The sequence below is a fragment of the Acinonyx jubatus genome, chromosome E1 (assembly GCF_027475565.1).
Source record: "Acinonyx jubatus isolate Ajub_Pintada_27869175 chromosome E1, VMU_Ajub_asm_v1.0, whole genome shotgun sequence".
NCBI lineage: Eukaryota > Metazoa > Chordata > Mammalia > Carnivora > Felidae > Acinonyx > Acinonyx jubatus.
The window spans coordinates 58,388,832-58,416,571 of record NC_069397.1 but is presented as its reverse complement, the minus strand read 5'-3'; the positions used below and the strand labels follow the sequence as shown (position 1 = coordinate 58,416,571).

The 27,740-nt window shown below is 61.7% G+C and overlaps 1 protein-coding gene across 4 annotated transcripts in view; it reads right to left on the bottom strand.

Annotated features, from left to right (window-relative positions):
* The window catches only part of RPTOR (regulatory associated protein of MTOR complex 1), a 334,022-nt gene that overhangs the window by 37,826 nt on the left and 268,456 nt on the right, over positions 1-27,740 (bottom strand). For all 4 annotated transcript variants that reach the window (XM_027052276.2, XM_053212252.1, XM_027052278.2 and 1 more), the window contains 8 exons: positions 24,604-24,678; positions 21,466-21,531; positions 20,991-21,182; positions 20,705-20,845; positions 15,514-15,631; positions 14,552-14,692; positions 14,072-14,230; positions 5,259-5,377 (listed from right to left, as the gene is read on the bottom strand). In XM_027052276.2, coding sequence (XP_026908077.1) covers positions 5,259-5,377; positions 14,072-14,230; positions 14,552-14,692; positions 15,514-15,631; positions 20,705-20,845; positions 20,991-21,182; positions 21,466-21,531; positions 24,604-24,678 — 1,011 coding nt within the window. The remainder of the gene's footprint in view (positions 1-5,258; positions 5,378-14,071; positions 14,231-14,551; positions 14,693-15,513; positions 15,632-20,704; positions 20,846-20,990; positions 21,183-21,465; positions 21,532-24,603; positions 24,679-27,740) is intronic.

Sequence of the window (27,740 nt, the reverse complement as noted above, 5' to 3'; positions counted from 1 at the left end):
GCAGACGGGACTGTCCCCGCCCATCGGACGCAAGCCCACCGTCCGCCAAGTGCTTCCTGGGATGTTCTGCTCTGGGGGCACGGGGCGGCTGGGCAGGCCCTGCCAGCTCTGGACACCCCCAGGAGAGGGCTCCAGGGCAGACGCTGCTGCCCCCACGGCACTCGGGACGGGAGGCAGTCAAAGCAGCCGTCTGGGCTCCCCTGAGTGCGGCTGGTGCCAGACTGGGTCTCGAAGTTGGCCGCCACTCAGGGAAACAGAACCTCGAACTCCGTGGGGGACGTTCTGGGGCAGCCGGGCTCAGGGGACCCTCAGGTGTTCTGACCCCTCCCTCAGCAGTCAGGACGCTGTACTGCCTACGTGCAGCCAACAGGCAGAGAATTGCAGAAAACTAAACCACCAAAAAACTGTTCATTTACAGAATATCGATGCTTCCCTGATAATTTACCACTTTGAAACAAGAATAACAAGAAAACTGAACTGTAATCAAGCTTTACAAAACATTAAGAAAAACACTTAATTATGTAAAGTATATTGTTTGTGAACTTGCTTTTGCTTCCTATTTAAATGACCTGGCCAGCTCCCTGTGCCTCCATCAAAACCCGAGAGCCAAGCGCCTCCCAAGCGCCCCCCGGTGTGGTCTGGGGAGAGTACAGGATCTGAGCTGAGAAGCTACAAACTTCCACGAGTCTCCTCAAAACGTCCAGAGATGGGGGAGGCGACAGGAAAGACAACACTTTTGTGGCTGAAACTCAGACTTCGGCAGAACCCACCCCTTTCCCACATGTCCCCCGAGACCCTCCCACCCTGCCTCTCCCGTGCTCGCTGCCCACCGCCCCTCAGGGAGGCTCCGCCGACCGGGCTCTGTTCCCTCTGCTGGGCCCGGGCGGCCGGGGTGAGGTATCTGCAGCCCCTCGCCCACACCCTTCACACCCGCGGCCGCCACACGGCTCTCTTTCCAAGTCCGTTTTAGAAATCCTGAGGAGTGGGCACGCCGGCAGCTTTCACATTGGCGATCACAAGGCTTCAGGCTTCGAGGAAGCTTTCTCGAGCCCAACGGCTCCCATCTGTTTGACAAGCGTTGCCTCGGCCTTGGTCTCACACTTGGTGCGAGCCTGCAGGGGTGAGTGTGAGCAGAGGCGGGCGAGTGGACCCCGCCTGTCTGCAGACTTGGGGTGGGGACACGGGGCAGGGGGCGGGGCAGGGTGGCGAGCCCGGGGCCAGAGGGGCTCCTTCCCTCGCTGGTCCCAGCAGCTGTTTCACAGACAGCACACGGCCAGAGAAGGTCAGCAGAGAGGCAGCAGTGTTTTCGAGGCTCTGAACTGAGGACTGGGCCCAGCTGTGAGCCCCCTGCCCACCCCGTGCCTGTGCCCGTCCTCGCCGCCAGGATTCTATGTTGCTCTCTGCTCGGGGACGCAGCCCTGAAGCCACTCCTTGGACAGGTGGCGGGGCCCAGACGAGCAAGGGCAGCAGGGAAGGGGGATGGTCACGGCTGCGGGTGAAGCTCTGGGAGCCCGGCCTACTTTACTTTGTTATAAGCCGAATTCTCCCCTCAGGCGTATTCTCTTGGCCCGATGCAAACACAGACGTCGTTCGCGGGGACACATTTGCTCCCTGCCCTGTGCAGCTAACAGGGGCGTCTGGAGCAGGAGCCTGGACGGCAGCGACCTGTCCCCCCCTACCCCCCCCTTTCCAGCTCGTGGGAAGTTCTCTTTACTCTCTGGTTCTTTGCCTGGAACACGTCACTTTGCGAGGGCGTGGGAAGTCGGATCCAGCGTGGAGAAAAGTACCCTAGAGCAGCACGGGGGACGCGGACGGTGGATTTCCCGATGGGATCAGAGTCAGGGTCTGGGACTCCAGCCCAGGCGTCTGCTGCTCTTTCCCGGGCGAGTGCATGACTGCAGGATTGTACTGTTAACCACATGTCGAGAATCTGGATCCCCAGGACTGTCCCGAGGTGACTGTCCTGGGGCTAAGTATGATGCAGAGCCTGCTGGCTGCTGGGCCACTGAGAAGACACCCATCAAGGTGCAGGATTCTGTTGATCTAAGAGAAAAGTTTTCTGTAAACTGCACGTCCTAGACAGACAACATGAATTGCCCTTCTGGAGCGCTGAGTCCTGGGTACTGCTCATTTGCCACAGTGAGGCACTGCCCCGTGGCTGCCGATGGCCGTCGGGGAAGCCGCGGTCCTTGGCCCCCCAGGAAGTGAAGCCAGCACGGCCGAGGCCGGGGGGGGGGGTCTCACCTGCCCCCTTTCCAGGGTCTGTGCATTTTGGAGCAGTGGCAACAGAGAGTAGTGAGGACAGGGAGGAAGGAAGGAGACGTAAATATTTCCACTTTGCTTCTCAGGGTTACTGTGTTTACTCGCCACAGCAGGGCCCACAGGGAGCCCAACTCTGCAGACCAACTAGGACACAGGTAGTGGGCTGAAGGCTGGTGGCGTTTGACCAGGGCCCACGGGCCCGGAGAGCCACCCTCTACCTTCTGGCAGGGTGTTCACGAGGGCCCAGAGCACAGGCCCAGCGGCCACCCCAGAGCCACGGAGTCTGATCTCCAAGGGGACCAGCTCTCCTGGGGCCGTTTCTGCATCTGGCCCAGCAGGGCCTATGACTCTCAGGAGGGGGCGGCGTCTACTTCCGTAAGCTACGCAACTCTGGGTGATGACGCTGTCACCTCTGGGTCTGCGGGGAGGTGAGAACGGACAGGCGCGTGACAAGTTGCGAACTATACACGGAGATGCCTCTCGGTCGTTAACAGTTCGCTAGGACTGCCCCGGTTTCCGACAATTCTGGGAGGCCCTCCTGCTGGAGGCGGCGGCAGGCAGTGAGGCAGGGGAGGCCCCGGAGGGGGGCACACAGCACTGGCACACAGGCTCCTGTGTGTGGTGGTGGTGGGTGGGGGGCGGGCAGCGGAGGGTCCTCCCGGGAGGACCCCGCCTCTGGGAGAAGGAGGCCCTTTCGACCCGAGTGAGAAGAAATGAAAATTCTTCCGTGGGCATCCACAGAGCCCACAGAGAGGTGGACGCAAAGGTGCTGCGCTGTGGGCTCACTGCACCCTTGCTGGGTGAACGCGGGTTTGGGGCGAGCGCGGCAGCTCCCTGGGCTCTAAGTGAGGTGCTAACTGGGAGGAGAGGGTCCCTGAATGGGGATAGGGCTTTAAAAGAAACCGACGTTATCAGCGCGGAGCCAGGATTTAATCAGTGTCCGTGGAACTTTTTTGAATTTGGTTTTTGGGGATCTCAACCTTCACTTTGTTTCTTGGTCACTTAGGCCTTTGGTTTATAAGGAAAGTGGCCTCGAACCTCACACGCTGGCTTGTGATCTCCATCGCACCTGGCTGCACGTGGCCCCCCGCAGACGTGGTGGCGGCCGACACTTGGGGTCCTTGGGTGTTGGGACGCTGGGGGACTATTTTTAGGTGAGTTTACGTGAGTACAGGTTTTCTCCTAAATATTAAAAGTAGTGATAATCAGTGCGCGCGACCCTGACATCTGAACACCTGTCGCGTGAAATTTCCTTCTAAGTGTTGTCCCCAAAGCACAGATGTCAGGAGTGGCCGCCAGGGAGGCTGTCGGGGCCATCGTGGTTCCTGAGGTCGTCATGCTGTTCTTTGTATTTCTCTCCGTGGTTTGAAATTTTCCATAATAAAAACTATAAGCAAAACGCAAACCCCAAGCCTGTGTGGACAGGGGATATAAATACTTGAAATTAGGCCACAGTTCTCGAGCTATGTGAGTTCCTGAGCTGCCAGCAATTTCTATATTTGAATACGGAATTCTACGGGGTATTCCGGAGTAATAAGGCTGTTTTGACTCTGATGAATAAAAATTTGGTGTCACAGTTAAATATCAAAAATAGGTCCATTTCTCTGTGAACTGAAATGTAATCCCCTCGTTAGTTGCTAGAGTAGAAAGTAAGCCATTTTTAAAATTAAATTGAGGGCAAGAAAATATTTCCTTAATGTTTATGCTTCCAAAGCCTTCAGTGGCAAATGTTTACTCTTGAAAACACACACAGACACACGCCTGTATACATTTACACACAGACACACACATACAAGACACACACAGACACACTCTCACTCACACAGGCTGTGTTGCACCAGTACAAGGCTTCAGGAAGTATGGACTCTAGAGGAACCCACTCTAATCTCTGCCCTCTGGGTGCACCCACCGTGTGCACACTGGGATGTGTGTGTGTCTGTCGAGATCAGCACGACAGGCAGAAAGCCACAAGCCACTTCTAAGGCTGTGTCAGGGAGCGCTGTTCTAAAGCCTCGGGAGGCTATGTCGGTTGTTGTAACCTGCTGGTGTGGCTTTGCTGGGTAGGAGCGATCGCACACACGATGTTTAATTACCTCAAGTGGGCTGAAGAGGCACTTCCAGCTCGCAGCCACGCACCTTACACGTAACCCGAAAGGACACGGAGACACGGATTCCGTGCTTTACGCACGTGTAAGACGTTCCTCTGAGGAACGTATCTGACCATCTGAGCTCAGGTCTACTGTGATGAGTTTATAGTTGTGAAATTTCAAGATTAGGCATTGACGTATTTTTAAACAGTTCAGGTTGATTTTCGATAAGGTTAAATACATAAAAGCCACTACAAAATAAACTTATGTAGAATACCGGTTTCATCATGACCAAAATAACCAAGGGGGCGGGGAGTGACTGGAGCACCTGATGACCGTGCTGGCCCTGGCTGTGCTGGCCATGGCCGGGAGACCGGCCTACACCTCAGAGACAAAACAAGGCCTCGAGACACCTCTGTGCGTCACAAGCTTTCAGGCAAAGGTAATGACCTCAGCTTCTGTCTTAAGAAACTGGAATCTGAAGAGCAAGTTAGACTCAGGGTAAGCAGAAGGAAGAGGGTAATGAGGATGAAAAGAGCTGTCAATAAAATGGAAAATAAAAAGCAACAGACAAAACCAGAAGCTGGTCCCGTGAGTTTCCTTCAGCCCGAGCGGTCGTGAGTGTGACCACGGGTACTGGGAATGAAAGGGGACATCACTACAGACCACACAGATGTGGATAAGATCACGAGGGTAACGAACGGGAGCCCGTACCTAACTTCCAGGCGCCCTGACACAGCTGAGTGGAGGCAGGGCAGTGCCCTGACTGAAGCTGCACACAAACAGAGGTCGGGTACACCGTGAGGCGCTTGTCCAAAGTCTCTCTAACCGCCTGGGGTTCCCGGCATGAATATCCGTAATGGGGGACCAGGCACTCGGGAGCTTTGCTGGGAACGCCGTCACACGTACCTTGTAGGCAATGCTGTTGAGCACCTTCATGGCCAAGTCGGAAACGTCTGGATAGGGATCCGCAGCCAGATGCAGTAACACTCTCCAAATCTGAGTGTAAACACTGTTAAAGGAGACTCCTAGGAGAGAGAAAGGGGATGTTTTAGCAACGGATAGCTGTGGCTGGTGTGCTTGGCCGGCTCCTGGAGACCTAGCTGCTGCCAGGAACGGGTGCTTTCCAGAGCTGGGGCTACGGAGCCTCATTTTTGTCATCTGGTTAGGGGCCCAGACACTCAGGGGTCCCAGCTCGTAACTAGGCTTGATGGCACGATTTCATCTTCTGAGGCTGGATATTCCTAGCAGGAAAGGTGAGTTAGGAAGGGCTGACCTTCCTTGAAGCCCTGGCTGACTGGACAGCACTATCTAGCTCCCGAGGACCGTTCAATCTCACACCTGGGTTTCTAGGGAGCCATCACGGTCTACGTGAGCTGCGCGTGTTGGATGGGAGTGCCGCGTTCAGGGAGTGCTCTGGGCTGTGACACACTGACTCTCTTGTCTACACACCACACGTGGCACCGTCCTGAGTTCCCAGGAAATCACAAAGGGTGTGTGTGACGTGACCTGAGCCCTCCAGGTCCTCCCCAGGCAGCCACCACATTTGCTGGGTGTGTTCCACACTTCAGGTCCCGTCTGCATGTCTGGACGCCATGGTGGAGGAGACAGGATGTTGACGCGGACGGGGTGCGTCACAGACACGAAGGAAAGGGAAGTCATGGAGGGCCTGACCCAGGAGTCCGCCCAGTCCTACTTGACCCTCACAGTCTCAGCCACAGGCGCCATCCCTGGGCATTACAGAGGGGCAGTGAGGCTGAACGCCCAGAGGATGAAGGATTCAAACGCACGCCCATCGGACGTTTGGGCCAATGCCGCGTCCGCCACACTGTGCTGCCGTGGCAGCTCCAGTAACGGGCAGACGATTCCTTCTGTCAGGGGTGGGGCTGGGAGGTGAGCCCGGAAGCCTTCATGGAAGAGGCACGCAGTGGGCTTTGGAGGGGAGGCAGGACTGCTCTCCTGGCAAGAGCCTCGCTGGCGGGAAGTTGGTGGAGCAAACGACGGACCGGCACCGAGGTGATGGGAACACAGGGAGCATTTGTGGAAGTGGCGAGACAGAGACCTGCGTCGCAAACCAGAGAGGACAGTGGGGCGGCTTGGAGACCGAGGGGGCAGGGCGGGTGGGCTGGGTGCAGACCCCTGGGGGGAGTGACCATGGAACCCGGTCAGCACCAGGCAGGGAAGGGGAAAGGCAGCCTTCCGAGAGGAGGCGGGTGAGCCAAGGCCGGGAGCGGGGGCGCGGGCGTGGATGCTGCACCCTCGCTCTCGGTGCTGGGGCGGACCTGGGGGCTGGGCACGGCACCGGCCCTGCTCCCGCGGATACGCCGAGACCCCAGGTCATCTGCCCGGCCAGCTCCGGGTGCAGCCCCTCCCGCACTGGTGAGGGACTTCAAATCTCACGAATGCTGCCAGAGGACGGTTGTTCCTCCATCACGGAATGGGCTGCACCCAGGCATTCAAGTTTTTCTTTTAATGTTTATCTGTTTTTGAGAGAGAGCGAGGGAGCGAGAGAGTGAGCGAGTGCATGAGCAGGGGAGGGGCAGAGAGAGAGAGGGAGATACAGAATCCGAAGCAGGCTCCAGGCCCTGAGCTGTCAGCACGGAGCCCGACGCCGGGCTCGAACCCACTGACCGCGAGATCGTGACCCGAGCTGAAATCGAGAGTCTGAGGCTTAGCCCCCCAGGCGCCCCTGCACCCAACCATTCAGATCAAAGGCTGATGGATGATGCGGAGGGTCACACGACACAACCCACGGCCTGGCATCTGGAGGCAGAGGCGGCTCTTCTTCCCGCCCGCAGTCGTGGGGACAGTGACCCCGTGGCCACAGGGACGGAGGAAGCCCCGCCTCCCTGCAGGTCAGGGTGCAGAAGGTGCTGCTGTATCGCCCAGGAGGGGAGGTGGCGTCCCTCGTGTGCTCGCTAGGAAGGACGTGCGAGCTCTGGGGCCTGCTGTGTGCGGCAGCTCACACAGGCTTTGTGGCCCTGGGGAGTCCGGCAGGGGCCCCCGTGGGGACTGGGGTTCCGTACAGATCTGGACTTGGGTCGGTGAGATGTCAGCTGAACACACTTTCGCTTGGAGGGGAGCTTGCGTCAGGGCGAGTGATGCACACGGAGATGCGTGCCGTTTCCCTGCGCGTTTAATTCAGAGACGGAAGCAGAGCAAACACCTTCGGCCCTCAGGGTCCACAGCCATGGGACCGCCGTCCAGGTTGACGGCCAGGGTCTCTGGGGACATATCCTAAAACCTACTTCCTGTGGTGGCAGAGTACCCACCAGCAGGAGCTACGCCCGGTGCTGTGTGTGCACCGTTTCCACAAAGGTGGGGAAGGCGGTGGGAAGCGTGGCTCCATAGGTGCCCACGCCAGGGTCACGACTGCGCCACGCCAGCACCACCAAAGGCGGGGCGAGCCACGCACAGAGGGAACGTGGAATTCAAAAGCTGTTGCTTGCAGAAGATTTTGACTCTGACATAACCCCTTTTGTGATTCGGTAGAGAATAAAAAAGTTCTAATTTTCACCAGGGTGTTTGGCCACAGTGAATGGGTCACTGTTTGCCAGTAAAAACCTTGACCCTGGGACAGAGAGGTGCTACGTTCGCTCACCTCCCCCCTGGGTTTGGCCGCCACGCGATCTGACACACGGACCCGCCCCGTCGTCAAACCTGCCGCCAGCCACACGGAAGGCTGTGAGGGCCCCGCAGAGGTGGAGCCCCCGCGGGAGCCCGGACGCCCAGGACGCCCCAGCAGGCCCTCCGGGGCCCGGGAGGCTTCCGGGCTGTTAACTGCTCAGAAAGGGCGCTGTGTCTGGCCCTCACCCAACTCCCTCCTCACAAGCTCTGAAACCTATTTTCGTGTCTAGACGAAAAGTAATAAAGGATCATAACTAATGGCTTTAGATTTATTTTTCAGAGCAACGGCCACAACTTTCTGAATGGCATAAGAGGTAGGAAAATTTGCTCGGAGCTCCTGGCCAGCTCTGGATCCCAAAAGTCCCTGGAGAGCAGCCCAGGGTGAAGCCGGGTCTCAGGGTCGCTCACTCTGACGCCCTAAGAGCTCACCTGGGCTGTCCAGCAACCGGCGCCCGAGACCTGGGGCCTCTGCACTCGCCCCTTTGTGCCGCGCCCCTCCCCCGGTCGCTGCCCCCCCCCCCCCCGCCCCCCGCAGGTGACGGAGCCCCTTGAGGAGCCCCTGGCTCGCTCCCTCCTCGGCCTGCCCTGCGGGAGGCCTGAGCAGTCCAGGCCCCGAAGAGGCCGCGGCACCGCCCGGACCAGGCGGCCACCGCACCTGCATACTCCTGTCAGCGATGTTCCTCAGGGTCCCTACACGACACGCTTAATGATGGCCTTTAATCAAGGGTCTTGGCCATAAAATCGTAACTGATGCGGTGGCATCGGAGAAAACAACGCCGTTCGCTTGCGGTGAGAAATCAAACTCACGGGCTGAGAAGCCTTCGCTGGGATCGTGTGAGGGTCCTCTGGCAGCAACCAGCTCCTCCTTGCTTTCTGCTTTCTCGCAGTCCCTCTGCTCCTCCTGCTCGGAGCTCGAGGCCGCTGGGGGCTTGCAAAGGCCTCCCGTCAGGACTCCTTGAGGCCGTGGGGAGACCAGGGGAGAGGGGAAGATGCCACTTCCGGGGCCGGTGACGGTGCCGCAGGGGACAAGTGGCTGTGCGCCCGGGGAGAAGGCAGCTCTGCTCCAGGGCCTCCTCCTCCGGTGGTGTGGGCAGTGCCCGTGTCTCTGCCCCGTCCTTCGGCTCCCCTCTGTTCCCCGAGGGCAGTGGCCCTGACTCCCGGGGGCTGGCGCTCAGCTCAGCAGCGTGACCGACGAAGTGGCTGTTGTGGGTGAGGCCCAGGGACAGGGACAGAGGCCCGGGGGATCTCTGTGTGTTGTGGGGGGCCCCTGACGTCTGCACACGCACCAGGCAGGCGTCTCTCCCGACCTTCCCACTCCCACCTCCTGGCGCCTGGATGGGGCGGGGCTCAGGGCGGGAGGGGGACGGAGGGCAGGCCCGGCCGCCAGTGGCACACGTGAGCGGGAGACAGCAGCTTTGTTGAAACTGAGCGATGAAGGTGGCGACCTCCCTCCTGGTGGGTCAGGGAACCCCCCGCCCCACGGGATGCAGAATGTCGGTGGCAGGGAGGGCCAGGCACTGCTGGGTCGGAGGGGCCACGCAGAAACGGCCAGGGAAGGTTGTCCGGGCCTCGCTCAGGGGCCAGCATCCAGCCTGGGGAGGGGGGACGGTGGTGGGCGAGGTGAGACGGGCTGACGACGAAGGTGGGGGTGTCTGCGGGAGGAGGGCCCTGAGCAGGGAGCTGACAGCAAGTGCTTGTTGACTGAAGGCTTCTGAGTGAAGCTGTCGTTGGACAAGCCTGGCTGGCGGTCTGTGACGTGCTGGCAAGGTCTGAGGGGGTCCTGGCACGCGGGGAGACAGGCTGGATGGCAGGGGGGGCGATGGGGGATCCACGCGGGAGTCAGGCCAGATGGCTGGCCAGCCAGAGACACGTGGGCTTCCAGAGGTGAGGGGATACGGGGACTGGCTCCCAGTGCAGCCCGACACCCTTCGGGCTGGCCCAGTTCAGGTGCGGGAGGCCCAGGCAGAGTCAGCCCCTCCCAGTGGGGGGCAGCAGACATGAGGCACAGCAGGTGAGACCACGAGGCAGGGTGAGGGGTAGGAGGGGACCCAGAGGGGCTGGCGTTGTGGGACAGGTGGGAATGAAGGGACGTCCCAGGTTGCCATGGTTTTGAAAACCTCTTCTGCAACATTCAGGGAGAGGCCAGAGACTGCAGTCCTTGGCTGAAATTCGAGAAGAAACTGGCTTTAGGCGGGCGAGAGCCGCAAGCAGTGGGACTCTGGCCGACGCGTCCCGAGTGCGCGGTAGGCGGGGCGCTATCTCATGGAATATTCAGGAGCCGGCTCCCTCAACTCCAGCTCGCTTAGAACTTCTCAGTCAAGTTTCCAAGGACGTGAACGATGCACAGATAACACTCGGCTTTCTGCAGGAGTCCGACTTTGTGAGCGGCCAGGTAGGGGTGACGAGGCTGCCGGCTCCCGGGAGACAGACGGGGGTAGGGCGGAGGCGGGAGGTACCGGCCTCTCCGTCTGGCGTGGCCTCCGGTGAAATGCCGGTCTTCGCCCCTCACGCAGCCGAGGCCCGCGCGGAGGACAAGGTGATGCTCCTCCTCAGGGCCCAGCACAACGTCTGGGTGGGAGCCCGGCCTGGGGCACGTCCAGGCGCGTCTCAGACATGCAGCACGAAGCCCGCGCTCGCCCAGGGAAGCGGCCACAACCCCACGGCCTGAACCCGCCGGGGCCTCCACCGGCACACGCGGTTTTCGAGACCCTGCCCAGGGGGACCTGCCGGGGACGACAGAGACCTTCTGACAAAAGGTCTCAAAGGTCCCCTGGCGACTCAGGACTTTAGTCCGTCAGGCTTCACTTCCACCAGGCCTCAGGAGCCAGGTGTGGCGGCTTCAAACGTTTCTCCTCCTGGTGGCCGGCCACGCGTGTGAGCTCATGCCCTCGGAACACGGGCGGGGCCGCACAGCGTGACCACGGGACCCAGACGCAGTCAGGACAAGACCCCGAGGAAGGCACCAGGGGGCACAGGGAGACCAGTCGGGAGGGCTCTACGGGAGCCAGCGCAGGGCCGGGGGGATGCCGGCCCGGGTGGCGAGGCTGCACGGGGGGGGGATGGGGGCACACGGTCTGCAGGCGCCCAGGGCTGGGGTGCAGGGGTGAGGGGCAAAGAGAAGTCACAGGGGCGCCTGGATCCACCCCGGTGCCCTCGACTGAGGCGGACGGCGGTGGGGATGCCTGGGGTGGAGACCAGCTTCCATGTCCGTGATGTTTCTACGGTCACTTCCTCCAGGGCTGTGCTCCCGAAGCCCCAAACGCCGCCCACACTTAGAAAACCCTGTTGAATGAAGGAGGTCCTGGGAAGGAGCAGGAGACCTCCCCGTTCATCTCACGGGGACGTCGGGGGACACCGCGGGGGCAGGAAGGGCGTGCCCTCCGGGCAAATGACGGCCTGGCCGGTTCAGCTGGCTGCTTGTTTTCGTGGGGCTTGCCAACTCAAAATACTTTCCGTACACTTTCCGTACATTTTAAGCAGTTGGAAAAGAAATTGAAAAAAACAATAATGCTTTGCAATGTGACTATTTTCTGAAATTTGAATTCCAGTTGGTAAGTTTTTCAAAAATCAAAAGAAACGTTAATTAATTTTCTTTTTTGACAGAGAAACCGCACACGTGTGCGGGAGGGGCAGCTGGAGAGAGAAGGAGAATCCCAAGCGGGCTCCACACTCAGCACAGAGTCCGACGCAGGGCCGGATCCCACGACCCTGGGATTGCGACTGGAGTCAAAATCGGGCGTCAGACACCCAACAGACTGAGCCACCCAGGCGCCCCCGCAAATGGTTTTATTAGAACGTGGCCGGGCTCGCTTGTCCACGTGACACCTCAGGCTACTTCTGTGCCACCTGCCACGCTGGAGGTGGACACTCTCTGGTCTGGGGCAGAGAACATCTGCCGGCCCCTGACCCTGGCGGCGGGGGGCGGGGGGCGGTGCGCGGCGGCCAGGCCCCCCGCACCCCCGGCTGGTGGGTCAGGTGCGCTTACAGGAGCCGCATGGGCTCCCGGAGAAGAGGCAGTGACGGAAACACAGCTCCGCGCGGGTCCGTTCCTCTCAGCTTTCCCTGTCACCTCATGTTCTTCCACCATAGGTTTATACAGAAACACTTGCTTAGATTCACACAGACCCAGGTTTTAAAGGACTCCTGTGGGGCCAGACCGGGAACTTAGTCACTACGTACAACGTTAATTCCACTGAAGGCCACGATCTGGTCCACGACAAACACCCTGCAAGGGACACTCAGAACACGCCTTGTTGGTGAGTTACCAGAACCTGTGTTCATGCCGAGCGCCAACCCCGCGCCTTCTGGGCACAACCCAGATGCACACATCTGCGATGTTGTTTCTGTTGAGACGGACCGCTTAAGCCGGTTATTTCTGAGCCCCGTTCTTGGTGGTGGGTGGGTGTGTTCGGCAAATAGATCCCTTTCTGGCTCCTGTCGACCTGGGGGTGCAGCGGCCACGTCTGGGCCTCTACGGGAAGCCACGTGGACTTGACCCGACTCTTGTTCTAGCAGAGGAGCGGACTCGTGTGGTCAACACAGGAACCACGGCCCTGCCCCTTTCGGATCATGGCGGAAAGTCAGAAATGCCACGGTCATCACGCGACGCGGACAGTGCAAGTGCGAGGGCGCTGGGCTCGCCACGGAAATAAGCCGACGACTCAGAACCAACCGCCGACGAGAGCAGTCCCGGCCCCACGTGAGGGGCCGGCGAGGGGCAGACAGGAAATCACAGATGCACATGCTGATGCCAGAAGGCAGGAAACCCGGCAAGTGCACGGGCTATTTCTATCCTCAGCTCCAGAAACGAAAACTAACTCGGTAAAGCTCAAGAAAAGAGAGGGGAATAAAGATACGAAGTTACCGGAACGAAACAGTAAGATACAATAATGAAAAAAAGCAACAAAGCCCAAATTGGGACTTGAAAACAGTGAAGAAATTAACAAACGTGTTGTAGGGTTTTCCGGGATCAACCCTACAGGCAAAAGTAAACAAGCAGCAGTAGGAGTAAAAGGGGACGCTCCCGCGGAGACAGCAGGGGCTACAATGTCAAGAGAGCACTCTGCAGACGTTCACGGAGAGACGAGAACGCGTGCCTGAGACGGACATCTCAGGAAAACACGATGCGCGAAGGTAACAAGCGAAGGAACAGCACGAATGCTCGTGCTGCGGTTGGAGACCGGGACGCGGAGTAGAGCCCGCCTCTGACGGAGGAGGCGTAATTCAGCCGCCGTGGACCGACGAAAGGGGCAGGAGGAGAGCGGCGCGCACAGGGGGCAGAAAGCAGCGGGCAGGAGCCACCCCGCGAGGATGCGAGCCATAGGACACGGGTCACACGTAATCTGGAGCCCGTACGAGGCGCCGTGAGCGCTTTGGGGGTTTGCAGACAGTAAAAGAGCCAGGACACGGGTGGACGGGCTCTGGGGCTGCAGCTCTGTCTGTGATTCCTTAAGTCGGGAGTGAAACGCGCGTGGTGGGGTGTTATGTTAATGTCCCCAAGTTTTTACGTGTAAAGCGTTTCTCAACATGAAATAAAGCTCCAGCCAAGGCCTGGGAAACCATCCTGGGCATCGCAGCAGGGGCGGGAGAGGCCCGCCAAGCAGGTGCGGCCCTTGCTGCCAGCGCCCCGAAGACTGACAGTCGCACAGGAGGAACGAGGCGGATGCCCGCGACCCCGTGAGAGGGAAGACCTCTGGGGGGGGGGCGGGGTGTGTGGGTGGGACCGTCACTCTGCCTGGTAGAGGTGTGGAGGCCCCTGCTCTGCCCTGGCCGCGACAGACAAGATGTCTCCCGGGGTGAAATCAGCGAGGGGACGGCGAATGGGCCGTGGCGCTGGGCGTGGCGGCAGACGGAAGGTTCTGGCAGCCTCCCCACACAACGAGCCCAGAACGGCCCGTCGGCCATCGTTAGAGCACGGCGAAGGTGACGGAAACTTCCGGCTGCCCAGCACACGCCGCTCACCCCCACACCCCGGCTGACCCTTCTTCTCCGGCCGAGACGGTCCTGGCGTCCGCCATCTGGCGAGCACCGGGGGCGAGCCCTGGTGCCGCGGGAGTGGGTGGGGGCAGACAGGAGGGCCAAGGCGCCGCACTCACCGATGAGGGAGTTGAGGGCGGAGTAGGAGCTGACTCGGCGCATCTTGTCGATGGTCTCGAAGGACAGGATGTACTCCTCATTCTCGGGGCTGCCCAGGGTGCTGCTGGCGCTGCTGCTGGTGCTCAAGTTTCCGGGGGAGAAGGCCACCGAGCTGCCCGCTGGCCACGGAGGGCGGTGGGGGGGGGGGCGGTCAGCCGGGGCTCCCGGGACGTGCACCGCCCACGCGGCCCCACCGGTCTCCTCTAGCCGCGCCCGCGCCCCCGGCGAGACCTGGGCTCCTGGCGGCCAGGGGCCCGTGGGCCGCAGGGACACCCGTGCCAGGCTGCCTGTGGGTGTGCGGGCCCCGCTGGCCAGCCAGCCGATGGCACAGCGGGCGCGGGCTCACGGCAGAGAGAGGGACGGGGCGCTCGCGCACGGGAAGTTTCAGAAAACCAAACCCACCCCCTCCCCGGCCCAGGGGCCCAATTCCAGCATCTTACACTCTTCTGTCAAGCTCAGGTTCTGCAGAGATTTGTTCAAGCTCCTGGCGGTGGTGACGGCGCGAATGTTTCCGTAGGAGCTCACGGAGCGGAGTCTGGGGGTGCACGGGCTGTCCCGCACCGGGGTCAAGCTCCCCCCCTCTGGGAGAAAGAAGAAGAAGGAGTCAGTGGTGGGCCTCAGGGCACATCGCGCCCCCTTGGCCAGTGGCCACAGCAGCAGGTGACAGGAGCTACCGCCACTCAGTGAGGGCCTCTGACACACGTGTCAGGGTCGGCTGGACGCCGGGTCGGGAGGGGAGGCACGACCAGGACCGACACCAGACATCCAGGGCACCACTGGCCACGGGGCCGCCCTGAGGGCAGCAGCAGGCGCCCTGTGGCTCAGCCGCGGGCCGCTGCCCTACAGGGTGGCGCCGGTCGCCCCGCAGGACCCCCCCCCCCCCCCCCCCCCCCGCCTCTGGGCCCTCCTCCAGTGCACCAGCTGTTTCCACTGAGCAAGTTCATTTTCATTTCCCTTCCCTGATGTTCTAAAAGCAGTAACGCTTCTGTTATTGATCACGAGCCTCTTTCCTGCAGAAAAGGCTGCGTTTGTGGCGGGGGGGGGGGGGGAAGGGCAGCCCAATATGATGAAATATAAATCCAGCAAAAAGGACAAATGGGAGAACAGGAGCTGCCTAACGTGACTCACGGAACAGGAAACCAATAGCTCATCACGGGAGGAGGTGACGTGCTTTTCCATGAGCCCCCCCCCCCCCCCCCGCACGCGTTTTGCTATCCTTCAAGATTCCCATGAATTCGATTCCCAAAAATGGTAGGGAAAAAGAAGAGTCAGAGGGTCAGTGTGGCCCCTCCTGCCGCCCTTTCTATTCTGCTAAGTGGCTGGGATGGCGGGAGTCATGGGGCCCTGCCACAGTCCTGCCCCGGGGTCCCCGGCCGGCCGCTCAGGCATCATGCCGCTGCACCTGTGGTCGCTGGAGAAGGCAACGGGTAATTCTTCTCCTCCTCCATGAACTGCAAGGCCACGGTGCAGAAATTGCTTTCGTACTGGACGACAAGATGACTCAGAGCCACCACCAGTTCCTGCCGAGAGGGACAAGGACAACGACGCTCACCGGTGGCGGCAGAGGACTGCGGAACGGCAGTGAGGCTGAAAGTTCACGCCGAGCGCCCAAGCCACCAGAGAAAAAAGAAAGGTTAAAACACTTTGCACTCAGTGTTGGCAGGAGGGACTGGCCCTTCGGGGATGCGCTCGCGAGTGTCCAAGGGGAGCAGGAGCCCTGGACAGGCAGTGTGGGCGGGATCTCGAGACGTGAACGTGGGCACGGACACAGGCGTGAATGACACCCTCCAGGGGCGAGGCGGACGGGTCACGGGAGCCGGGCTGAGGTACGTGTTGATTAGACCCTGCCGCTGGGTGAGCCATCTGAATTCCGGGCACGTTAAAGCAGAGCACATCCGACAGGCCAGAGCACGCCTCTTACTGAATGCAAAACTTGCAAAGAAAAATTAGTGTCCCGTCCCTGAAAGGCGGGGAAATTCTCCAGGATCCTTAGGCCCAACTGTTTGAGGAAAGGAGCACAGGGGCCTCTGCTGCGTGAGCTCCTGGGGGCCCCCAGCTCGCAGGGAATGCCTGTGGCCCCATGCTGCGGGCCTTCCGCACAGGTGCCCAGCTCCACACGGCCCGGGACCCTTAGCGGCTGCCCCCTGTTCTCTCCTGCGCTCCCTCTCCTGCCTGGACCCCACAAAGTCCTTCGCCTCCTCCTGTCATGTTTGTGCACTGCTCCCAAACCCACACCCGTGTCCCCTCCACCGCCTTCAAGCTCCCGGCCGGCCTTCCCAGTGCTGGCCAAGCGTCTCGGCCTGAGTGCTCCCGCGACCCCGAACTCGGCAGCCCACGGTGTGCTGGCTCCACCCTTCCCAGTCGGCTCCCGCGAGGGACTCCTCGGTTCACGCCCACGGCACTACGGGCCCCTGACCCACCTCCCACCCGATCCGCCCGAGTCGGACTGCACTGAGCCCCCCACAAGCCTGCTCACGCCCACTGCCCGACACCCCATCTGGCCCTTATCTGCGGTGCCTACATCCCTGCCACCCGCCCCCCACCCCGCAAACCGGAGCGCAGCCTCTGTGCAATGGAGAACAAGCCACGCAGGGGTCACCCGCCGGGCGCCTCCCGGCAAACACACGGCCTGTGCCTTCTGCGGAGAGACTCTCCCCTCCGCTCCGACGTCGGGTGAGAAAAGCTCACGGTGGGCCCTGTGGCAGGAGCTCGCAGCCAGGTCCCAGACCCTCTGGTGCAGGGAAGGCCATCGAAGGCCAGACACCGAGCTGGCCGCCCCCGCCCGGTGGCTGTGGATCAAGTACGTCCTGCTGGGGCGGAGGACGCGTGAGGCGGCTGCTGCCGGCCACGGGCTCCTGGAGCGCGTCTGACCACAAAACACAAACGTGCGGGCAGTTCTGGCAGGGACGCGCAGCCCAGCTGTGCCCTAGACTTTTGGAAGCAGTTTCCCACATGCACGCCCGCACGCGGAGATCAGCGCCCCAGCCCCTCCGGCCGGCGGCGTCGGTCCGCCCCGCCTTCCTCCCGGCCTCCAGCCTTCTGCTCACACGCGCAGCGAAACGAGGCCTTGCCCACCTGGCTCTCCGCCCCGCCGTCTAGCACGGACCCTTGAGGGAGCCAGCACTCCCGCGCTGGGCCGGCGCACTCGACACCGTCCCCGAGCGTCCCCCGTTCACCCCGCGATCCCTTCAGGCCTCCCGCTCGGATGCCTCTCTGGGCACCCCACCTTCACTCGGGGCTCGCCTCCAGGCCCACCCACCTTCACCCCGCTTCACCTCCCTCAGGGCACGACCGCCACCTGCTAGGTCACACCCGCGTCTGTCCAGCCTCCAGCCCACCCGCCTTCAAAGTGCAGGCTGTTCAGGCGGGTTCAGTTCTGTGCTCCATCGTCGAGGCCCGGGGACCCAGGGCGCAGCAGGTGCTTAACGAGTAACGACTAAACGAAGCCTTTCCCTTCAGACACGTTACCATCTCCATCACGCGGCTCACCTCACGAAGGGCTCAGGGACATCGTGCCCGGGCTCCTGCACTGTCCCAAGGGGAACCCGCTAACGCTCTCCCTCGGTTGCGCGGGAGGTCAGACTGCGCGTCTTCCTGGCGTCCCCCCGCGGCCCCCGTGTGCTCTGGCGGCCACCTCCTTGTTTCCTCCCCTGAGGACTGCCCCCCACTGTGTGCGTCCAGTGGCACATTACAGGCTGACACCGGTGGCCTGGAGATTCGCGCGCGGCCCCATAACCGTGGTGAGACGGCAGTGTTCGTGGGAGTGCGTCTGCTCCGACGTGACCACCCTCAGGCCCTCCCGGGCAGCTCGGCCCCACCAAGTCCACCAGGGACCTGACAGCCTCTGATGCTTCTCTCACTGCCGCTGAGTCAGACACGCCGGGAAGGCAGGTGGACATCACACTGCTCCTCTGTGGTCCGCGGTCACCATGTACAAATAAACGAGACTCACAGCTGTGGAGGTGGATGGTGGCGGGGAAGCTGGGGGTGAGGATGTGGCTGGGCGGTGACCCACCCCCGCCCCTCGCCTGGCCCTTCGGCGGGGGCGGGCAGCTGGCTTCCGGGGGGCTGGGCACCCTGGATTTGATACTTCATGGACAAGTTCACGTCCACAGAGGTTTGGGAGGCCGATGTGAATCTACCGACTCTGATGTTACCAAGTGAGCTCACTGAGTACGTCACCCTCTGCCCTCGCATCGCCTCGTCTAGGAAAGGGTACTGTCACCATACAAAGTAAACGCGTGTGATCTTTTCCATACTGAATTCGTGCGACTTTATGAAAATCCCAGCATACGTCCCCATTTCTCTCCTCTGCCCCAAACAGGGGCACGACAGCAGCTGGTTGCACTTATCATCGGCGCCTCGGCTGCGGGTCAGAGCCGGCGACTCTGACCGGAGCGGCAAGGGGCAGGTGAGCTCGCGGAGCTCGATGCCCAAGCCCGAGCCGTGCTCCGGACCCTCGGGGCCCTGGAGCTGGGTCTCCCAGACCAGCAGGCCGGGCCCGAGCTCCCAACAGTTCTGCCACATGGCTCTGGACGAGGAGGAGACGAGTGCCAGCGGCGTCAGGGTTCTGCCGACGCTGCAGGGTCCTGTCTCTGAGCAGGCAGCACCTCTCTGCGCGGCTTTCCCCACCCACCCTGCTCAGGCCGCGTCCTCTCTGCAGCTGCTGCCCTCCTCCCCAAGCCTCTGTGCCCCACGTTCCCACAGCAGACACGGCCTCATTGTCTCGGGGTCGAGCGCAGCCACCCCAGGCCTCCCCCAGCACCCAAGCGCTTGCGGGAAGAATGAGGAACTCAGCACGGCGAGAGCAGGTGCGCTCCTGACACGTAGGGCCCGGCGCCGAGCCACCGTCCTCCCCTCCCCTTCCCTGCCCCTCCTGCTTTCTGCTCCAGCCATCCGAACGGCGGGCAGCCCCTGGGCATACCATGGTCCTCACACCCCTGGGCCTTTGCACACACTCCGCCCGCCCTACCTGCTCTCCTTGCCCCTCACCTCCCTGGCTCCTGGCTGCTCAGCCCTCCTGACCCAGGGGTGAGCTCCCACCTCCGGAAGCCTTCCTGACTCCTCTTCCCCGACGAGGCAGGGCAGGCATCACGCTGACGCGCTCCAGAGAGAGCTCCGGGCCCCCCTCTGCGGCCCTGCTCATCAATGAGGGCTCTAGAATGACTGCTGCTTCCCACGTCTGCCCCTTGGAGGCAGGCTCGTCTCCCGCGCTCTGTGCTCCGAGGCCTCGGACGCACAGCCTGCATGCTGAGCCCAGGACGGAGGAGCAAGTCCCCTGCCTCCAGATGAGGCACTCCTTAGCGGGGTGGGCTCTGATGTGCAGCCGCGCCCCTGGGACGCAGCCACAGCGGGGAGCCCCCCAGGCAAGGCGGTCAGCAAGGCACCTTCAGGAGAGACGTGGCTACACCTGGGCATTCTCGTATCCAGAAAAAAGGGACACTGAGTGGACTTCAGGCAGGAACGGGACCCCAGGGCCCACACTGGGGCCGTGCGCGAGAACACGGCAGTCCCAGGTGCGTGCTGGCCAGTCTCCAGATACTGGAAGCTCACGGGGACATTGTTTTAATTTTTATTAACGTTCCTTTTCACATTTCAGGTTTCTGGAAAGAAGAAAGCAAGCTTTCCTTCTTTAGGGGGGGATCTCAGCGGACAATGAAAGAAACCACTAATTTGCCACTCTGATCAGCGGTGTGCAAGGGGAGGCAATCTGCTGCGGGAGCAAGGAGGCTGGCAGGGCTGCGGGGAGCGTGCCTCCGATCGAGAGAGCGCGGGCAGCGAAACAGGGCCCGCCGCCAGGGTCTCAGGGAGCCCGTCCTTCCGTGTCTCCAGTCTGGCGGAAGTAAGCTTGCCCAGACTGCGTCCCTCCCGAGAAAATCAGGGGGTCCACGTGAGCAGACAGCCCCAAGCCACACCCTGTCCTGAAAGGCGCCCGGCCTCCCTCCTGCCGTTCCGCGACCTCAGCCACACCGGGTGCCGGGTGGACACACGATGGCCGGGAAGACCGCCCGTGCCGAGGGGACAGTCTTCTCCAGGCCACCAGCCGCCGTGCGGGTACCCGGTGGGGCCTCCGCCGGCGGGGAGTCGGGGGGGACCTCGGGCTGTGCCGGGCCAGCTTCCGACAAAGGCGCGAGGTCTCCGGAGGAAACCCGAGGCATTCGCGCACGTGCGCAGACAAGTCAGAGCCGCCCCGTCGCGACTGTGTTCCGTTCCGCCGCTGACAAACACGGGGGCGGGGAGGGGGACACACTCCACAAACCTTTCCGTCTGTCTGTGGGTGTCTACTGCTCTTTTAGTCGCCATGATGTGTGTATGTGATGCTCCCAGGCAGGAAGGAGCCTATTTTACAAGCTGCCAGGAGGCGCAGCCTGTTAAACGCCTTTAAATGAAGCAAACACACGAGTATCTGGTGAAGAAACGCATTTTGCAGAGAATTAAACAAACATTTAAAGGTCCGCTCTCTAAAGGACGTGCGCCCCTGGGGACGGAGGGCTCACAGCTGCGGCCGAGGCCACGGGCTCCGATCCCTGAGCGCCGCGGGACGCTGGTCGCGAGGCGCTTTGCCGCTGCCTGCGGACCCGGGGCCCACGCACCTTGCGGACCACGGGGCTCCCGTCGTTGATCAGCTGGGCCAGCATCATGGCCACGTTGTGGTCGATGGTGGTCGAGTGGTCGGTCCTCTCCGCCGAGTTGCCCACAAACGTGCCGAGAGCGAAGACCGCCGCGCAGCGCACCTGCGGGCCGGGCCGGGTCACGGTCACGCCACAGAGGGCGGCTGCGGTCTGACCCCCACCCGGCCCCTTCCTTCACGTGCGGCGCCCGGCGGGAAGCCGGCACCCTGGCCTCGGCTGGCCTGGGCACGGGCCGCGGCGGGCTCACCTCAGGGATGGGGTCGGAGAGGAGGCTGTAGAGCTTCTCGTGCGCGCTGTCCCTCACGCCGCACCACCTGGCCGAGTCAAAGTTCTGCCAGATGCGCCCCAGGCAGATGGCCACCCACTGGCGGAGCAGCGGGTGGGGGTCGTTGAGCTGCTCCAGGCAGATGGCGATCAGATTTCCCTGCAAGCAGGCTTCCTGCGAGAAGGCACACGACCCGTGTTCACCCGCGGCCCAGGGCAGGGGGAGGGGCCGGCCGCGGCCACAGGCCCGTTCCCTGGGGAAACTCTCACACCGCCACATTTGCCCAGGTTTCCTCGCTCCAAACCCACCACCTCCAACGTGCCCTGCGGACGGCCGGCTGGGGAAAGGAAGGGCCCCGTGTCCCGTGGTGCCCCCTTCTGGGGGGACCGGTTCAGCAGCCGCTCAGACCAGCGTCCCCGCGCCCAAACAGGGCAGCTCCGGGGGCTGCGACACTTACCTGTCCTGTGTTGTAACTGTTCACGATCACAGCCAGGATGAAAGCCGTCATGGTCCGATGCTCAGCCTGGAAAACACAGGTTGGCCCGGGTTCGCGTGTCCCCGTGGCGCAGCAGGGCTCCCTCTGTCCTGAACCTTAGTGACAAGCTTGCTGCTCCAGGTCAAGACCCAGTGCTGCTGACTTCTGACCAGAGTCCACGGGACAGAAAACCCCGCAAGAGGGTCTGAGGGCTCGGGGCTGGCCGCTTAGCATGGCTGTTCCCCGACAGGGGCAGGACGGGGCGGGACGGGCCCGCTGGGACCCTCTGCGCACAAGCCTGTCCCGCTCACCCTGTACCCCGTCCAAGCCTGTGGAGGCGCGATGCCCACCACCGCCCAGCGCGCTGGCAGAAAACGCGCGACTCCAGCACCCTGACTCGGTTCCCGGCTTCCTTCTCTCTGTCGCGTGGGTCTGTCCTCATCCTTCCCTTGTGCCTCTGCTAGCTGGGGAACCAGTCTGCTGTCCGTAACAGAGTCGTGGTGCCTGGTGTTGTTAACGTGCACCTGGGGCAGAGTCTGAGGTCGATCTTTCTCGCTCTCGCCCTTGCATTAGTCAAGGCTGCCGACTCCAGCCTTCCTCCTCCGGTCTTAACCCCTCGAACTCACGACTACGGCCTGTGTTCACGGCCGGTGCTTATGTAGATGGCCGCACGCTAGCCCATTCCTTAGCCCCGTGCTGTGTTCTGCGCCCCCGTGGGCTCGGTCTCTTCCTGAAGCACGGGCTCCATAAGCCCTTCACTGGGCGTCCGAATGCGACCAATTGTGCGTCTGTGACCACGGGCTGGCTTCACTGTGTCCCGGATGGTGTGTGAGGTGGTGGGGGGTTCCGGGGCGACAGTCGCTTTCCTCCAGCGTCCGTGTCTGTCAGTCCTCCTCGTGGTACTCTCAGCTCCTGCGCAAAGCCCTCTTCTCGTTCTGCTTACTTTTAAGATTTTCCCCTTTTGCCTTTAATATTTTCTACCTCTGTTAGGTTGGGCCTTTGTGTGGATTTGTTTTTATTTAGTCTTCTCAAGACTCACAGTGCTTTCACTGAGAACTCACCCTTTCTTCAAACTGGGAAAATTCTCAGCCGTGATCTGTTCACGTCCTGCTTTTCTCCATGTCCCGAGTGCACACTCTGGCCTCAGGGTGGCAGCAGTGAGACACCCCCCACCCCTTTGCAGGCCTCTGAGTCCCCTTCATGTGCTTCATTCCAGGTGATTCCTCCAGGAATTCTCTCACTGACTGTGCCATTCTACCGTTCGATTCATCCACGGAGCTTTGGACGGCAACGTCTGCGTCTTCCGCTTACAGGACCCCCGCAAAAAACTGCCTACTGATTAAAAGAATCTAGTCGGTCCTTTTTGAGGATGAGTAAAAAGGAAAAAATAGATTATTTCCTTATAGCAGATGCAGAAGTACTTCTGAAGAAACAACCCAGTGGTGTATTTCTGGACCTAATTAAAGCAACAAATTGTTTCACTGAATCGTCTAAAACATACTTACCCTTATGGATTTTATAGTCTTTTCCAGAGAACTCTATTACGTTCGGTTCTTGGCTGCTAATTTCCTGTTTGCTGACTCTGCTCAGTGCTCCGTCCTGTGGGTCAGGAGCCGGCTTGTGCCTCTGGCCTGAGTCTCGCGGGCTCCGGGCCGTGCAAGCGCCTTGCAGGGTTTTGGTTCTGCTTCTTCCAGGGCCCCAGAGACCTCGGCCCAGACGTGGAGAGACAAACGGGGCCCTTTTCTGAGCCCTTCCCATGGGGGGTGAGGGGTGGGGGGCGGGGGGGGGCAGCCTCAAATGCTCCCGTATCCACAGGGGTCTGTTACGGTGCTGCGGCTCGGCCCGTCCTGGGTGCAGACCAGGGTCCGTGTGCACAGGGAACCCCAGGGTCAGCGCCCCCTTCCCGCTGTGGCTCCCCTCAGACTTCTCGCTTCAGTTTTTGGCATGGTGGCAATGTTCTTTCTTTTGAATGTCACTATGGGCTCAAAGCGTCAACGTGTTTGCAGCCAAAGAAGCGGGGCCCACGTGTGCCGGCTCGGCTCACCGCTTGGCCACGATCACCGCTTCGGTGTCCTTATCCCTTTGGTCGACTGGATTCTTGCCCGAAAAGCAGGGACGCGGCTGTTTCCAGGCCTCACGTGAAGTGTCAGCTTGCACCAGCAAGGATGAGGCTGTTCCCACACTTGAGTTGAGACACACGTGCATTACCTGCCTTTTCTGTAACGATCCAGCCTTTAACGTCTCCTGGTTTTTCTCATAACCAGCATTTAGCTTAGAAAAGCCGTGGGGGGGGGGGGGCGCCTGGGTGGCTCAGTCGGTTAGGCGGCCGACTTTGGCTCAGGTCATGATCTCACGGTCCGTGAGTTCGAGCCCCGCGTCGGGCTCTGTGCTGACAGCTCAGAGCCTGGAGCCTGTTTTGGATTCTGTGTCTCCCTCTCTCTGACCCTCCCCCATTCATGCTCTGTCCCTCTCTGTCTCAAAAATAAATAAACGTTAAAAAAAAAAAATTAAAAAAAAAAAAAAAAAGCCGTGGGGATGAGCGCTGACGCTCGGAACACGCCCGCGTGACGAAGCGACATCGAGGAGGGGACTCGGGACGTCTCCGGTTCTCTCCGCCGTGCTGGGGGCTACAGGGACGGAGCCCAGAAGTCGGGGACGGTGCAGCCGTGGGGGTGCCGTGTAGTACGCACGTCCCTACCGTTAAGCGTCTCACAGAATAAGCTAACTTGGAACGTCAACGTTCACACTCTTCTTTCCTCCCCTGCCTTCCTTCCTGATTCATAAGGCACATCTGCCTCTCGTCATGTTCCAGAACCTTCACGAGGCACACGAGCTGTCACATCTACTCATTAATCTAACGCGGCTGACAGGGTGCGAGGGAGAGTGGCTCCTGCTGTGCTGAGAAGATGCACCAGGGGAGCAGAGGAGCGGAAACAACCAGGTCAGGCCGCGCGTCTCTCCTACGCGGACGCACCGAGGGATTGGCTCTGACATCAGGTGCACGCCGCCCGCCCCCGCCCGCAGGGAGCAGCCCCGGCCACGGCCACCCCAGAGCATGACCCGCCGGCGAGACAGACGACACGGGCCCCGAGGGTGTCCCGGGAGGGGACGAAGCCTTACTGGCATGTACGGGTCCGCCAGGACCGACAGGAAGTATTTGTGACCGTTGTCCTTCACCAGGTCAGCTTGGCACGACTGGGGAGAGAAAGAGACAGGGAGAGACCGTGAGTGCGCGTGCCAGCAAGGGCCCTCTCGCTCCCTGTCACGGGCGAATGACGGACGTGCGGTCAGGGTCGGCTGCCTTAGGGGTTTTCTCCTCCCGCGACCAACGTCCGCTCGGCAAAGGAGCCGGAATGGTGCCCGCAGACGCACCTCACGCTCCCTCGCACCCGCGGCCGCTCCAACGGGAGGGGGCCCTGGAGGCCGCCCTCGCCTCTGCGCCCCTGCCCGCCCCCTCCCTTCCCGTGTTCCCCTCCTCCCGCCTTCCGAGAGGGGGGCGCCCGGCACTTGAAACCCTCCGGTGTCGCCGCAGACCCCAGCCCCTGCTGAAGCTTCCCTGGGGATTTTGGGAAAATGATCCCTGGGAGACACTCGTGTCACATGTTCCTACTTCAGCCCGCGCTTCCCAGAGCAGAGGCCCAGTCCTCACGCCACAGGAAGAGCGCTGAGGCGGTGCCGTGGAGTCAGGGGTAAGCGCACGGTCAGGGGCGTGGCTCCCCCGGCTCTTCGGGCCGCGCTGCACCCACAAGCACCTGCACGGCTGCGGGTTCACGTGCTCAGCACACGTCCGAGGACCCGCTGGTGCCGGGCGCTGCTTTGGTCCCGGACGCGGAGACGTGACGCACACCCCGCTCCCCGTTTCTGGAGGAGACCACCGTGTGCGCGTGACGGCCAGGAGACACTGGGGACTTGGGGGCTCAGGGGAAGGAGGGGCGCCTAAGCCGAGGGGCAGCTGGGATCTTCTGCAGAGTCGTTACGGAGGCGAAGGCGAGCCTATCCCTCGGGATGTGGGACGCAGACGGCACGGGGCTTCGGATGCCGCGCGGGGACCCCGAGGAGGCCTGAGGGGCCTGGGAGGGTTAAGGTGGCGGGTCTGCAGGTTGGCGTCTTGAGGGAACCACAATGGAGAGTGAGCGGGACCCGAGGGAGAGGCGCGCGCAGCAAGGGCAGAGGGGGTGGAGATGGGGGCGACCCCGGACACGGGAGGAGGAGGCTGTTCCCCTGGGATCTGGGCAGGAGGGGCCAGGGGACCCACCCGCCCGGCAAGATCGAGGAGGCGGGTGCCGGTGGACAGGTCCGCTAGGACGAGGAGGCCTCTGGGGCCTCAGTCTGGGGGCCACTGCATTTGAGGCGCCTCTGAGACCAGCAGAGCCGTCGAGAGGCAGGAGCACGTAGCCAAAGGGCAGGGCACGGGGTCCAAGCTGACCTTCTAGGTCGGAAGGCACACCCGTGTTGGGTAGGAAGACCACAGAGGTGGAGGGTGCTTGGGCCACGGAGGACGGGGCCCCGGAGGACACGGAAGACGGGTGCCCGGGAGCAAGGGGCTTGCAGGTGACGCCCGGGGCTGAGGACTTGGAATCCCGGAGGAGGGAGCCTGGCTCGGAGGTGGCATCAGTGTTCCCACGAGCGCGGATTTCACACCAGGCTGGCGGGCTTGGGGGCATTTTGTACGTGCTGGCTGGTCAAGGGGCTCAGACGATCGAGCCCCAGACACTCGGGTAGAGGATAACATCTGCACGGCTTCGGGTGAAAGCCTGAAGGTGGGACAAAGTTCCTGTTTGCACGTAGGAGAGGAAAGGGCAGAACGGGAGGCAAGGAGCTAGGTCTCATGCCAGGATGCCCTCTCGCCAGCTGGGGGACCCCACCTTAGAAACCCGCACTCGACTACTGGAGTGGCCAAGGAAACACACGACACATCCAGCGGCATCCGCGAGCGGGAGAGACACACAGATCACGGACGCCCCCATCCTTGGAGACGGTGACCCTCGGAACGTGGCCGCGACACCGAACAGGCTCCTGGATCGATTCCAGAAAAACTGATCTGGGGTAACACGTGCACAGAGACATGGCACGCTCCACCCGGAGGTCAAAGGCCATCACAGAAGAGTGAGGACAGAATTTCTGACGTGTGCTCCCCCCAGCTGTGTGCCCCTCACCCCCGGCCGTGTGCAGCCCCCTCCCAGCTCTGTAGACGTCACGCCCGGCCCTGCGTCCCCTCCACACCGCCCGCCTCTGGGGGCTCTGATGATCAGGTGTTTCTGCCTCTCTGTACTAAACCCATCAGGCGGCCGCTGGACTCCCGTTACGTGGGCGCTGAGCAGGTAGGCGTCGGCGGTCAGGAGGCAGGGGCACCCCGGACTCAGGTCAGCAGGCCAACTCCTGAAGAGCCAGGGAAGCCAGGGAAGCTGAGGGGCCCGCCGCTCTGAATGAAGTTTGTGACAGAAGAAGGGGAAAGGCATAACACCCTGTCCTCTCTGCAGACACTCAGTGCCGAGGGCCTGGGGGAGGGCAGCTCTTTCACAGCCGCCCAGCGGCACCGGCGTCCCTGGGGGCAGCGGCGGGTGCCCGGGTCTGAGAACAAAGGCCCCTTCTTCTGTTTCTAGACCAGCCGCTCGACAAGTCAGATCAAGGCCTACGCGTCTGCAGGGGAAGCTCCCTCAACCTGTCTCACCAGAGAGGAACACGAGGCCCCTGGTTCACATCCCACCCATTCGGGAGGGAGGCCCGTGTCGCAGCGCCACGCTTCCGTGCACCTGCTCTGATGGGGCGGGTCCCCCAGGGGGAACCGCCAACAAGGCCACCTGCCTGTTCGGTCCTTGGCAGGAGAGGCCTACCGACCGGCTCTGAGCTCGCTCGGCCTTCCGCCGGCTTCGCTGCCCCAGTCCCGCCCTCCGTCCACACCGCAGGCAGGGAGCCGGGACACCCGTTCCCTGGCCAAGCGCCTCGCTAGAAGAAGGAACACAGGCCTCTCAAATGCAACGGACGGCCCCGCAGCAGCTGCCTCCCTAACCTTGTATCATCTGACTCCCCCCCCCCCCGCCCCCCCCCCCCCCGCCATCAAGCCGCAAGTGTGACATATCAAGGCGGGAGAGGAAAGGCCATGAATACGAAATGGTTTTTCCTAAGCCAGCCAGCCCCTGCCCACCACACGCACAACCCACCCTGATGTGCTTTTAACTCTTGTCACAGTTCTGCTTCTTCCCTCTCAGCACTTCAAGGAAACGTATGTTACATACACACTTTTCAAGAGAGCGAGC